The sequence below is a fragment of the Prunus mume genome, linkage group LG2, assembly GCF_029339155.1.
Source record: "Prunus mume cultivar Tortuosa linkage group LG2, ASM2933915v1, whole genome shotgun sequence".
NCBI classification, from domain to species: Eukaryota; Viridiplantae; Streptophyta; class Magnoliopsida; order Rosales; family Rosaceae; genus Prunus; species Prunus mume.
The window spans coordinates 41,181,592-41,193,341 of record NC_142699.1 but is presented as its reverse complement, the minus strand read 5'-3'; the positions used below and the strand labels follow the sequence as shown (position 1 = coordinate 41,193,341).

The window sequence follows — 11,750 nt, the reverse complement described above, 5'->3', positions numbered from 1 at the left end:
GCGTGGCCCTTCATTTAGGCCCTACGAGCTTTCAAGGCCCAATTTTCCAGTCCTTCGACAACTAGGGTTTAGCTATCATCTTCACATTCACTATACACAGAGGTTCCTCCGCGCCCGAGAGAGACAAATCTTCCCATCTTATACTATTGCTGTGTCTCTCTTCTCTTCTTTTGCTCTCTCCGTGAAATTACAACATGGCAACCCGTTCGTACAATTCTCTATCTGTATTTTTATCTGTAAATTTGAATGCTTTTGTTTTTCTTCTTTGTGAAAATTTGGTTTTGTTTTGTTGATTGTACAGCGGTGGCAAGATCCTTTCTTCAGGTGGCAGCGACAGAAGAGGTTGCTTCCCCTCTCAGAGTTGTTCAGATCGAGGGATTGGTAACTCTCCATGATTATCGACTTTTCTCTGTTTTGCTGCTTGTAAATTGCGAAAGAAAAAGGAAAAGGAGCTCAATTTAATGTTACATTGTTTTAATGTCTCCCAAAATATCAGACTAGGCACATAATTAGTACCATTCTAGAATCTCATTCGTAAGCTTATGATTTTTGTTATACTGATTTTTTTTTTTTCCTCTTTTTACGAAACCCCAATTGATTGCTTTTGGAACTGGGTTTGCCGAGTTACCTTATTGTTGGTATTAATATATATATATTTTTTGTGTTTTTACAAAAAATAAAAATAAAAACAGGTTATTTTAAAGATAATCAAACATTGCAAGGAGTTTTCACCGGCTTTGGTCACAGGGCAGCTTCTGGGATTAGATGTTGGCAGTGTTCTCGAAGTTACTAATTGTTTCCCCTTCCCGGTATGATGATGTGTTAGCTTCTGTTTTGTGATACTTGAATGCATTTTCCCTCCTCTTTTGTTAAAATTCCACCTCGTGTGTAAAAAAATTCAGATTCGAGAGGAGGATGAAGAAATTGAAGCTGATGGCGCCAATTACCAGCTTGAGATGATGAGATGTTTGAGAGAGGTCAATGTTGACAATAACACTGTTGGATGGTAAGTTTTTTCTTTTCTTTTGAGTTAACATGCTTTCTTAGACAAACAAAGCATGTCAAAAGATTTCAAGTTGTGTGTTTAGTAATTTTTTATTGTTTTCCTTTTCTTTCTCTATGAATTTGTTGTTTCTTTCTCAAGCTGTGTAGCTGGTAGTTCATATGCATATCCACATATTTATATTAATGAGTTCCCTAATATACACTATGATGAATGGACATCTTCGAATAGTGTGAGTCAAGATATTGATCCAAAGTTTACCTATTTTTTTCTTTTTTCCTGTGTAATATATAACACTCCTTCCTAATATTCTTCAGGTACCAATCAACACTGTTAGGTTCTTTTCAAACCGTGGAGCTTATTGAGACATTCATGAACTACCAGGTAATGGTTTTAAAATTACTATTTTAGTTATGTGTAATTTCATGAAAAAGAAGATAAAATCCTTTGGTTTCTTTTCTTCACTTCTCTGATTTACCCTTTTACACACATTCTTTTATTCAGTCAAGAATATTGATGTGGTGGAACCATAATATTTGGACATGCCCACATAAAATAGAGTTTTTACTTAAATCGAGTTCCTAAAATTTAAGAATTTGAACACATCTAGGTGACTTAGAAATCTGCCTACAAGTTTCTTTTGTGGTTCGATTTCAAGTCTAAGAATGTGTGCTTCAAGAATTTTAGGATTTGTAAGTTAATTGAGAGTGGGCAAGCGATAGGAATGTATGGCAAAAGAAGGTGCCTTGGTTGCATCAGGTTAAGGATTTAAGCAGCAAAGTTAGTTTATTCTCATTTTCTGCCTTTTTATATGCTAGTGTATGCCTGAGAGTTGTCAAAAGGTTGCCTTCTAGGGTGTTAAATGTAGGAGAGTCTAGGATTGGATAGGGACATGAAGAAACTTTCCGTTTAGTTTGTGAATAATGCAACTTGTCTTCTTTTGAAAAGAGGGGAATAGGAAGACTGCAGTAAAATAGGGTGAAGAGGCGGTTTATGAGGAGGTTTGGTGATAGAATGAAATTGAACTGGATAATATTCAGGTGGTTAATGCTATAAAAAGTACTTTTGTCTGCCTTAGTCGTGAAAAATTGGACTCCTTGAAGATTACAGCTTCAGCTCATGCGTCTAGTCTCAAGTTTAGAAAAAGGGCTGTCCAAGGCATTGGAAATAAGGGTGATGGTGGTGTCAAGGGGGCAATATCATATTCAAGGGTGTTCACATGAGGGACACAGGTGTTAGTGCAATTGTAGTGGCTAATGAGATGTGGCATGTATCAAGTTACACACACACACAAAGGCCAGTATAGGTGCAGACGTCCACAAGTCCCTTACATGTCTGCATCTGTATGCTCACGCTTGAACAATTTTCATATATATATATACACACACACACACACACACACACATATAAATAATAATTGGTGAAGTTTCAGTATATAATGTGCTACCCAAAATTGAACCAAATTCTTTGGAAAATGTTGGTTTCAGTTTTTTTATATTTGGACTGTGAAGAGTTGTTAACGAGAATAAATCAAAATCTACTAGAAATCAATCGATTAGGTAAAAGCCAAACCCTACTCATCTTGTTTAAAGTTTTGTAGTTGCCAAAATGATACCCTACTCCATTGCATGAAAGTCAATTCAAGCTGAGATAAAATATTGATATTGGAAAAACCCTACGGTGGACACTTGTGTTTGGACCAAAAGTCTTATTTTTGCGTTGTAATGTACATTGCTGTAGCCTTGGGCTTCCAAAAAAGCAAAGCAGTTAAAAGTAATACCGCATGCTTTAAGTGTTACCGCATTAGATTTCATACCTGATTACTTCAGTTCAGATATTTTTCCCTTTTCATGTGGTTGTTGTTTTTCTTGTATATCTTTTGATAAGTATCATTTTTGCAGGAAAATATTCGGCGTTGTGTGTGTATAATCTATGATCCATTGAAATCCAATCAAGGCGTTTTAGCACTCAAGGCGTTGAAGCTTTCTGATTCATTCATGGAGCTTTACCGCACTAACAATTTTACAGGAGAGAAGTATGTTACCTTTTTGTTTCAATGCTTTTATGTTAACCTATACTTTTGCATGGAAACTCATTTGTTTTTGTTTGTTTTTGTTTTTGTTTTTTTTTGTCATTAGGTTGAGGGAGAAAAATCTATCATGGGTGGATATATTTGAAGAAATACCGGTAAGCGCTTTGAGCTTGATTATTTCTTGTACTAGCATAATACAGTCTATGCTTGTGCCTGCTCATATCTTGAAATGCTCTTTTGTTTTTATATCATGACTTGTATGTTTTATTTCTTAATTATTTCTCTATATTATCACTCTTCAACTTGGAAATTAATGGTTACAGTTAACCATTCCGTTATTCAGTATGTAGAACTTGAGTAACCAGAGTATTTATCGATGGTCATACCAATCAGCTGTACTAGAATTTAGCCACAGAATTCTAAGTAGTTCTTAAGTACGTTAGGCATAGCATAATTTCCAATATGTTTTGAAAAGTAACATGAATTTGTTATGGGGCCAAGAACTTTATCCTTTAAATTATTGACAGAAGTTTAAAGAACCAATGAAGACGCACTACTCCAAAAAAACCATAATAAATATAAACATCCCAGATATGTTCATTGATTGATATGGAGTTATTTTCCTGTTAATGAAACTTTCAAACCCTCCATTTTTTCTAATAGCTGCTGGTGAAATTTTTTATGCCTTTTTTTCCTTTAATTTGTTTTGCCTGATCTTTGCCTGAGGTTGCACATGGGTTTACCATTTTGTTTTGATGTTTATGCTGCTTGAACTTGACAGATCAAGGTTTCCAATTCTGCACTTATTAGTGCCTTTATGACAGAGCTGGAAGCTGATACACCTGTTGTCCAGGTTTGTATTACGATCTTTTTCATGGGAAATTCTATATGAGTTTTAAAATTATTTGAGGACTTATTTTATCCATGTTGCTGTTTTAGTGTGATTATGATCGTCTGCAATTGTCAACCAGTCCTTTTCTGGAGAGGAATATGGAATTTCTTATTGAATGCATGGACGATTTGTCAACGGAACAGCAGAAGGTTTGTCCTCTCTTTACCTGAAGGTTCTCAAGTTATGATTCCTCGTTTACATATCTTGATTTGTTTCTTGTCTTCCAGTTCCAATACTATTATAGAAACCTGTCACGTCAGCAAGCCCAACAGCAAGCATGGCTTCAAAAGAGAAGGTAATATAGTGAATTTGAAATGGATTCTTTTATCCTCACTATTTCATAGATTTGTTATTCTTTGGGGATTTTGCACGTTGATTGGTGTTCAGCTTTGCAATTTTCTTTTTTCAATACTGCTTTTTATTGTTAAGAGACATTGCATGCATATAGAAGATAAAGCTAGGTGGTCAATTTTATGAACTTGGTTGAATTCTAAAATTGGAAGAAAGTCTAGTAGAAAAATGTGGTCTATCATACAATCTGTTGCTTAGTTTTTTCTCTTGCAACATTTGGAGCATGATTGATTTTGTCCACTCAGGGTTGTGTTATGTAGTTTGCCTGTGTTCATTGCATTTACATTTTTTGCATATTTAGTTTTCTGTTCTTTGTTTTGTAGAGCGGAGAATATGGCACGAAAGGCCACAGGAGAAGAACCTTTACCTGAGGAGGATCCTTCAAACCCTGTATTTAAGCCACTTCCCGAGCCATCACGTTTGGATAGCTTTCTCATAACAAATCAAATCTCAAACTACTGCAACCAAATTAATGGGTATGTTGCAAATTCTGTTGACGACCGATCGTATCTTACCAAGTCATTTTCGTTTGTTTTACCTTGTAAAACTTAGTTGGTATCTTTAGATATTGGTTGTAGGGGACTTCTATTTTTTTTTTTTAACCTCGAGTCAAGGCAAGAAACTAATGGTAATATAGTATAACATATTCAATAGATATCTCTGCCCTTCTACTAACACATGTGTACATTAAGAGGTTGGTCAGGCTGTTTTCTGCCTGTAACGGGGGATAAGGGTTTCATTTGCACTTCTAACAGTGTTATTGAAAATTTTGGGTTTTACTAATTTCATTTTTATGTTTGTATTGTACCATTTACAGGGTAGCTGGCCAGAGCTTCAGCAGATTGTACTTGACGAAGGCTTTGCATGAGAACTGATGTAATGCTGTATTCGATTGTTCGTCGAAAGGAGAACTATCTATCCTTAGCAGTTGCTATCTGTATAAGATAATGAGTTTAGAGTTTTTGTTTTTATTAATCTTAAATTCATTTTTATGAATCTGTCAAGTTTTGAGCAATATTTTGTATGAAGTTTAATATCAAGTTTGGATGTAAGATTATGATTCCAACATGGAATATGCCTAACCAAACAATTCGTTCTAGTCTGATAGCTCTTCATTTTCCCTCTTTTCTGGTATTATCTTCTGCTGACTTGTCAAGTAGAACTCTGTTACAAATGACTTGGATTGCATGAGACATTTCTTGATTGTGAAATAGTATTTTTGGTGCGTTTCGTTGGATATAAGATTCAAATGCCCTGGTGCGTTCATTTGTTCAAGCAAAGTAAATTTTAGAAAAATTCGAGTTCTGAAAAAAAATAAAATATAAAAACTCACAAGGAATTTGAAGGTGGTTTTTTTGTTAAATTTTTTTATTTTTTATTTATAAGGAACCTAAATAGTACGAGGAAATTAAAGGTTCATGTCTACATATACAAACAATTTTATTTTATTTTATTTTCTGATGACCAATCCAGTCTAGTGACATTTAAATCCCTTTTAATTTGTTTTTGGTTTAGAATGATAGTTGCTTGGTTGTTTTTGACTTATGCCACCATCTAACCGAATTAGAGAAGAAATTTTTTATTTTTCTTTGCAAAAAAATAAAATAAAGAATGAACCTAGGATTTGTTTTTCCACTCTGCCCTGTTTATGCTAACTTGAGTTATCAATTAATTAAGTTGCAGTTCTCTGTTTGATCAGCAAATAAGGTCTTCGGAGACTTGAAAACTCTTCTTATCTGTTGGGAGTTATTTTGTATTATTCTATTCCCGCAATTTCTGAAGACCAAATCTTATTTTTAATGGTTTTCGATTGTATAGTTATAACTTTTTATATATACATTTATATAGATTTTCTTCTATTTGAACGTCCGGACGTTATTATCGTGTGGACGTTATGTATTTTCTACTATCACTCTATGCTTTTCTCTATGTTTACAATGATGTCCATATGAAAGAAGAACTGATATATCATATTTGGCATAACATAATTGAACAACCTGTCGTTATATCTCGACATTTTTTTATAAGAAAGAATGCTAAAAAATACTCACACTAGGACATAAGCAAATTGGCTGGTCCTGTTTCCTCTTTATATTCCTTCATATTATATACAATTTGATGATGTCGTTTTATATCACAATATCCCAAGTGAATTTTAAGGAGACCCGTGAAACGTTCTGTCGTCTACCTCACACAGAATGGAAAGCATACCAACAAACAATGTTAAAGAAGTCACCTCTCGTGTGTAGGGTCCATTTACACATGCAATTCATATTATGCAAAATCACAATCAAATTGTGATTTTTTTTAACTACTCGTCTTCAACCCCGTGAACTTTATTCCCAAAAATTCGTCTTCTTTATTTGCATTCCAACTGTAGTAGATGGAGATGCTTCATATGTGCACCGTTGACGAGTCCTTATTTACTTAGGATTTTAGTTACTTACTCGTTTATATAGTTCTAATCCTTATTTAGGTAGGATTTTAGTTACTTACTCGTTTATATAGTTTTATTATAATATTGAGATTTATTTCATGTTTTATCTTTTAAGATTAACACATTTTGTACTTCTTTATAAATACCTCCATATTGGAGAACAATACATATCATAAAATTTTCATATACTTTGTTTGGCATGATATCAGAACCAGGTTTCGATCCTGGGACCTGTAAGATGAAGAACAACAAATTAAACTAGCCTTGCTTAGTTCTCTCACCGCACAACATAAGCTTGCATTAAACTCGTGTCTAGCCTTTCATCTTCACTCTAATTCCTCATAGGACATCTTCTGCTGTTTTGTTTAAGAATTGGCTTTCGTCTAGGTCTTTTTCAATATTTGTTGTTTAACAAATATTGAAAAAGAAAGCAGCAAATACTGAAAAAGACCAAGATGAAAGCCAATCCCTAAAGAAGAAAGCGGAAGATGTCCTACGGGGAATCGGAGTAAAGGTGAAAACTAAGACACTGACTTAATGCAAGCTTAGCACGAAGAGACAACTGAGCATGACTAGTTTTAATTTGTTGTTCTCCATCTTACAGGTCTCAAGATCGAAATTTGGCTCAAATATCATGCTAACAAAGTATATGGAAAGTTTCTAAAATAAGACCAAGACAAAAGCTAATCCCTAAAGAAGAAAGCGGAAGATGTCCTATGGGGATCAGATGAAGGTGAAAAACAAGACATGCGTTTGCCCTTTATTCTTTTATTTTTTTTTAAAACATATATATTTCTTTTTTTTTGGTAAGTTTACAAGAATAATGATTTTGGAGAAAAAAAAATCCATTTGTGCTCTTTTTTTTATGAACAGTTCAAATTGTTCAATACAATCTATTAAATAGAACAAGTTTGTACTTAACTACACTAGACTGCGTTTTATGTTGCTAAGACACGACTCATGATATGATGCTTAAGACATGCTTACATCATTCTAAAGAGTTTTTAAGAGCTTCGTATAGTACAATACAATCCAGTTTAATATAGCCCAATAGAGTAACAATTCCTAAATCAGCACACAAAACTTGTAGTTCAAGTTATTATGAGCGGTTATTCGTTCAGACGACTTGTTCTGTTTAATTCTCTCTATCCCCTTATATTGCTAGTGAAAAAAAAACAAGTCCCATCAAATATAATGGATCTGAAAAGTTTCATTTTCATGACATTAATATTTGGGGCCAAGCGCACGGTAATTTTCTTTGTCCGGTACTAAATTTTCTTGAGGTGCAAGAATTCTAAACCAATTTTCTTGAATCACATACCTTTACAAAAGTTTTCAAACCATTCACTTATCAGAACCACTCATCTGAAACAAATCAAATCATTCAATTTGAAAGCATATGATAGTTCCATTACCACTTTGAAAATTAGAATGAATACAAAAGGAAAAAAAAAACACAAAGAAAAAGGGATGTCACAATATATGCTCATATTCAATTTAGCACGCAGGAAAATCTGGTAACTGTAGGTGAGAAAAAACCACAATTAACAATTGGAGCAGTTCCCTATCAATCCACATAGAAACTAGTAAGAAATTCCAACAAGTTGGAGGGCAAATCTCTTTGTTGTTGAAGTCAAGCAAACATTGAAATGATCTTAGAAATTAGAAAGCCTCCAATGTGTGTGGAATTGGAGTCTTGATAATCTGCATAATTTGAACCACTTCTGCCATGGTAGGCCTGCATGATGGTATCTGAGAGGTGCAAACCAAGGCCAACTTGAGCACTGGTAGGACTTCATCTTCTGGATACTCACCCATGCTTAAATCAATGCACCCCAACACATTGCCTTGCTCAAGCAAAACCCTAACATGGTCAGTCAATATTACAACATTGTCCTCCCCATATTCCACAGGCCTTCTACCAGTCACAAGCTCAAGGATCAATACACCAAAACCATATACATCACATTTTTCATTGACCCTTAAGCTGTGGCATGCTAATTCTGGTGCCACATAACCCAGTGCACTCTGAAATCTGTTACTCACTACATGCTGGTCGGTCTTTGTTAGAAGCCTTACCAGTGCAAAATCTGAAATCTTTGGGTTGTAATTCTCATCAAGCAAGATGTTACTTGGTTTTATGTTGTAGTGAATGATTGGCGGGCGGTACGAATGATGCAAGTGGGCAAGTCCCTTTGCTGCGCCAAGCAAAATTTTGAATCTATTAGCCCATGAAAGTGGCAGAGTCGAAGGAAGCCTTTCATGGAGTTTGGATTGTAGGCTGCCATTGGTGGCAAACTCTGTTACCAGAAGCTGCATCTGTGGAGTCCAATAGTATCCTTTCAGGGCTATTAGATTTGGATGCCTTGCTTTTCCCAGAATTCTAACCTCTCTGTCAAAATCTTCAAGGCATTGAATTATATTTGATGTAACCAGCTTTTTGATTGCTACTACTCTTCCCTGAACTCCAAGTGGGATTTTGTAAACTGTTCCAAAGACTCCCTCACCGATCTCCGAGGCCTTGTTAAGCAGTGATTCCGGACTGCTAATCCATTCCGGGGATGACCTTGAGTCAAATAGAATGAGCTTCCCTGAGGCCAAACTACCGGATCGCGAAGAGCTTGAACACATGCTTTCCAAGGCAGTTTCCACAAATGCAGGCCTCCTCCTTGCAGATACATTTAGAAGGCTAATAATAATTACCCCAACAACAATCAGGGTAGCAGCTGAAATTGCCACAATAGCAGATATGCTCAGGAACATGTGGTGACGGCCTGTTGTTGACATCGGAGATTCATCACGGTGTCTATGACCACCCATTTGGTTGTTGTAGGCATTTGGATCAAGAACAAGGGGCTTTGGTACATTCATTGTACATGGCCCCTTTAACAATGGTGAACAAATACCCAAATTTCCTTGCAAAGCAGTTTGATCCAAGCTCTGAAATACACTCCCAACAGGAAGCCTCCCTACTAACCTGTTATAAGATATGTTAACAGCAAGAAGATTTTCCAGTCTTCCAAGCTCTTGTGGTATCTCTCCACTCAACTCATTGTACTCTAATTTAAGAATCTTGAGCTTGTTTAACTTTGAAATGGATTTGGGAATAAGACCACTTAAATTGTTGTGGGATAAGCTCCTACAACAAACAAACAAAAAGTATCACAATTAGTACAGTTCAAATTAATAAAACACAGATATTTGAGAAGAAATAAAAAAAGAAGGTGATCAGACTTACATCAAATAGAGAGATGAGCAGTTCCCAATCTCATTAGGAATGGGGCCATTCAATGAATTTCCATCCAATTGGAGAATTCCCAAACTCCCTGAATCACATATATCCCCTGGGATTGAGCCGAATAAGGCACTGTTTCGAAGATCTAGCACTGTTAGGTTCTGAAAGAAGCCAAGCTCTGGAGGCATCCTTGACTGAAGATTGTTCCATGACAAATTCAAGTACCTCAAGTTGGAGAAAAGTCCCACTTCTGCTGGAATATTTCCCTTGAGATTGTTCCTTGACAGATCCAACATCTTCAAAGATTCAAACAGTCTACTCGAACCCGGTGGAATAGAACCTGTAAGTCCCATTTGGGAAAAGTCTATTTCTTCCAACCCCAGATCAAACAAACCCTCTGGTATGCTTCCACTGAAGCTGTTATCCCTCAACCGAATCACAGACAACTCATTGCAATAAGCAAGAGACAATGGAATGGCACCAACAAGTCTGTTGTTGGACAAACTCAAATAACTGAGTGATTTCAGGTCACCAATTGAGGCTGGGAGGCTGCCTGTGAAGCCATTGTTTGAGAAGTCCAAATACTTGAGGCTGCTCATGTTACCAATCCATTGAGGAAAATCACCAGTAAACATGTTATCAGACAGACTGAAAAATGTCAAAGAATTTAACCTCTGAAGTGAGTCTGGTAATGCACCAGTGAAAAGATTATAGCTGAGATCAACCCTACCCAAGTGGGGACATAGTCCTATATCAGCGGGGACTGGCCCAGAGAAGTCATTGCCCTGCAATAGAAGCACTTTCAAGTTGTGTAAGGCTGATATCCCTTGTGGCGCAGACCCAGAAAAAGCATTGTTTGAAAAATCTAAACTACGCAATCTCTTCAACGACCAAATCCCAGAAGCGAAATCCGGGTTACCGGAGAAATGGTTATTGGAGAGATTGAGGCCATTCAAAACAGAACATCTAGGCAGTGTACTAGGAAAAGGTCCTTGAAGCAAATTTCCAGATAAGGAGAGGTACCGAAGCGAAAAACAGTTATCAAACAGATTATCAGGGAGGGGTCCTGAGAGTGAATTCTCAGAAAGATCAAGAAACTTTATGGAACTCATGTTGACAAGAGCAGTGGGAAGGAGACCTGAGAGACTGTTGCGGCTCAAATTAAGGCTTTCAAGATTGGGAGGGAGAGCAAGCTTCTCTGTGCTAATGTCACCACTGAAATTGTTGTTGGACAAAGACAAGACTTTCAAATGCTGCAAGTTTTGAAGCCCCTTACCAATTCTTCCCAATAAGCCTAAGCCTTCAAGGGACAGCTGAGAGACTCTTCCAGTGGCTGGATTGCACTGTACAAAGTCCCAAGAACATGGGGAATCATCGTCTTCGTTCCACGAAGCGAGGTAGGAGGAAGGGTCGTGGAGGTCGGATTTGAAGACGAGCAGGCCTAAGACGTCGTTGTTGAGTTGGGCAGGGACGGTTGTGTCTCCCATGCAGGCTTGCAGAGAAGCCAATATCAATATTGATGGCAGCATATGTTGGAGGAGTCTGAGAGAGCCCATTGTTGAGTAGAATAGTTTTACAAGTTATGGAAAATGGCTTGCTTGCTGGCTGGTTAGCTTGCTAGGCCAGAGAAACACTACATCTGAAACACCATACGTCACGAAAAATCTGCCATGGAAGACTGTTACTCTACACGGACGAAAACTAATTTGTCACTGTGAGCTCACGAGAGAGAGAGAGAGAGAGAGAGAGAGAGAGAGAGTTATACTAAATATCAAATCAAATGGGATGTGTAATGTCTCC

General features: G+C 36.6%; 2 protein-coding genes across 2 annotated transcripts; one reads left to right on the top strand and one right to left on the bottom strand.

The window, feature by feature from the left end:
- On the top strand, positions 1-5,377 carry TIF3H1 (translation initiation factor 3 subunit H1). The gene is made up of 12 exons (XM_008246204.3): positions 1-204; positions 302-381; positions 693-809; positions 903-1,006; positions 1,321-1,387; positions 2,905-3,038; positions 3,142-3,190; positions 3,817-3,888; positions 3,975-4,076; positions 4,155-4,222; positions 4,602-4,754; positions 5,096-5,377. Exons 1-12 carry the CDS (start codon positions 195-197, stop codon positions 5,151-5,153), a joined length of 1,014 nt encoding a protein of 337 aa, XP_008244426.1. The 5' UTR covers positions 1-194; the 3' UTR covers positions 5,154-5,377.
- Positions 5,378-8,098: 2,721 nt separating this feature from the next.
- Positions 8,099-11,750, bottom strand: LOC103342573 (Leucine-rich receptor-like protein kinase family protein). Its single transcript, XM_008246205.2, has 2 exons — positions 9,954-11,750; positions 8,099-9,854 (listed from the first exon to the last, which is right to left on the bottom strand). The coding sequence occupies exons 1-2, from the start codon at positions 11,504-11,506 to the stop codon at positions 8,378-8,380; spliced, it is 3,030 nt and encodes a 1,009-aa protein (XP_008244427.1). The 5' UTR covers positions 11,507-11,750; the 3' UTR covers positions 8,099-8,377.

Bases quoted from the DNA above. Each gene is read 5' to 3' on its own strand.
- TIF3H1 (XM_008246204.3), top strand. The intron at 1,007-1,320 runs GTAAGTTTTTTC...AATATTCTTCAG, and splicing joins GACAATAACACTGTTGGATG to GTACCAATCAACACTGTTAG. The intron at 3,039-3,141 runs GTATGTTACCTT...TTTTGTCATTAG, and splicing joins AACAATTTTACAGGAGAGAA to GTTGAGGGAGAAAAATCTAT.
- LOC103342573 (XM_008246205.2), bottom strand. From the start codon at position 11,506: ATGGGCTCTCTCAGACTCCTCCAACATATGCTGCCATCAATATTGATA. The intron at 9,855-9,953 runs GTAAGTCTGATC...TGTTTGTTGTAG, and splicing joins TGCTCATCTCTCTATTTGAT to GAGCTTATCCCACAACAATT.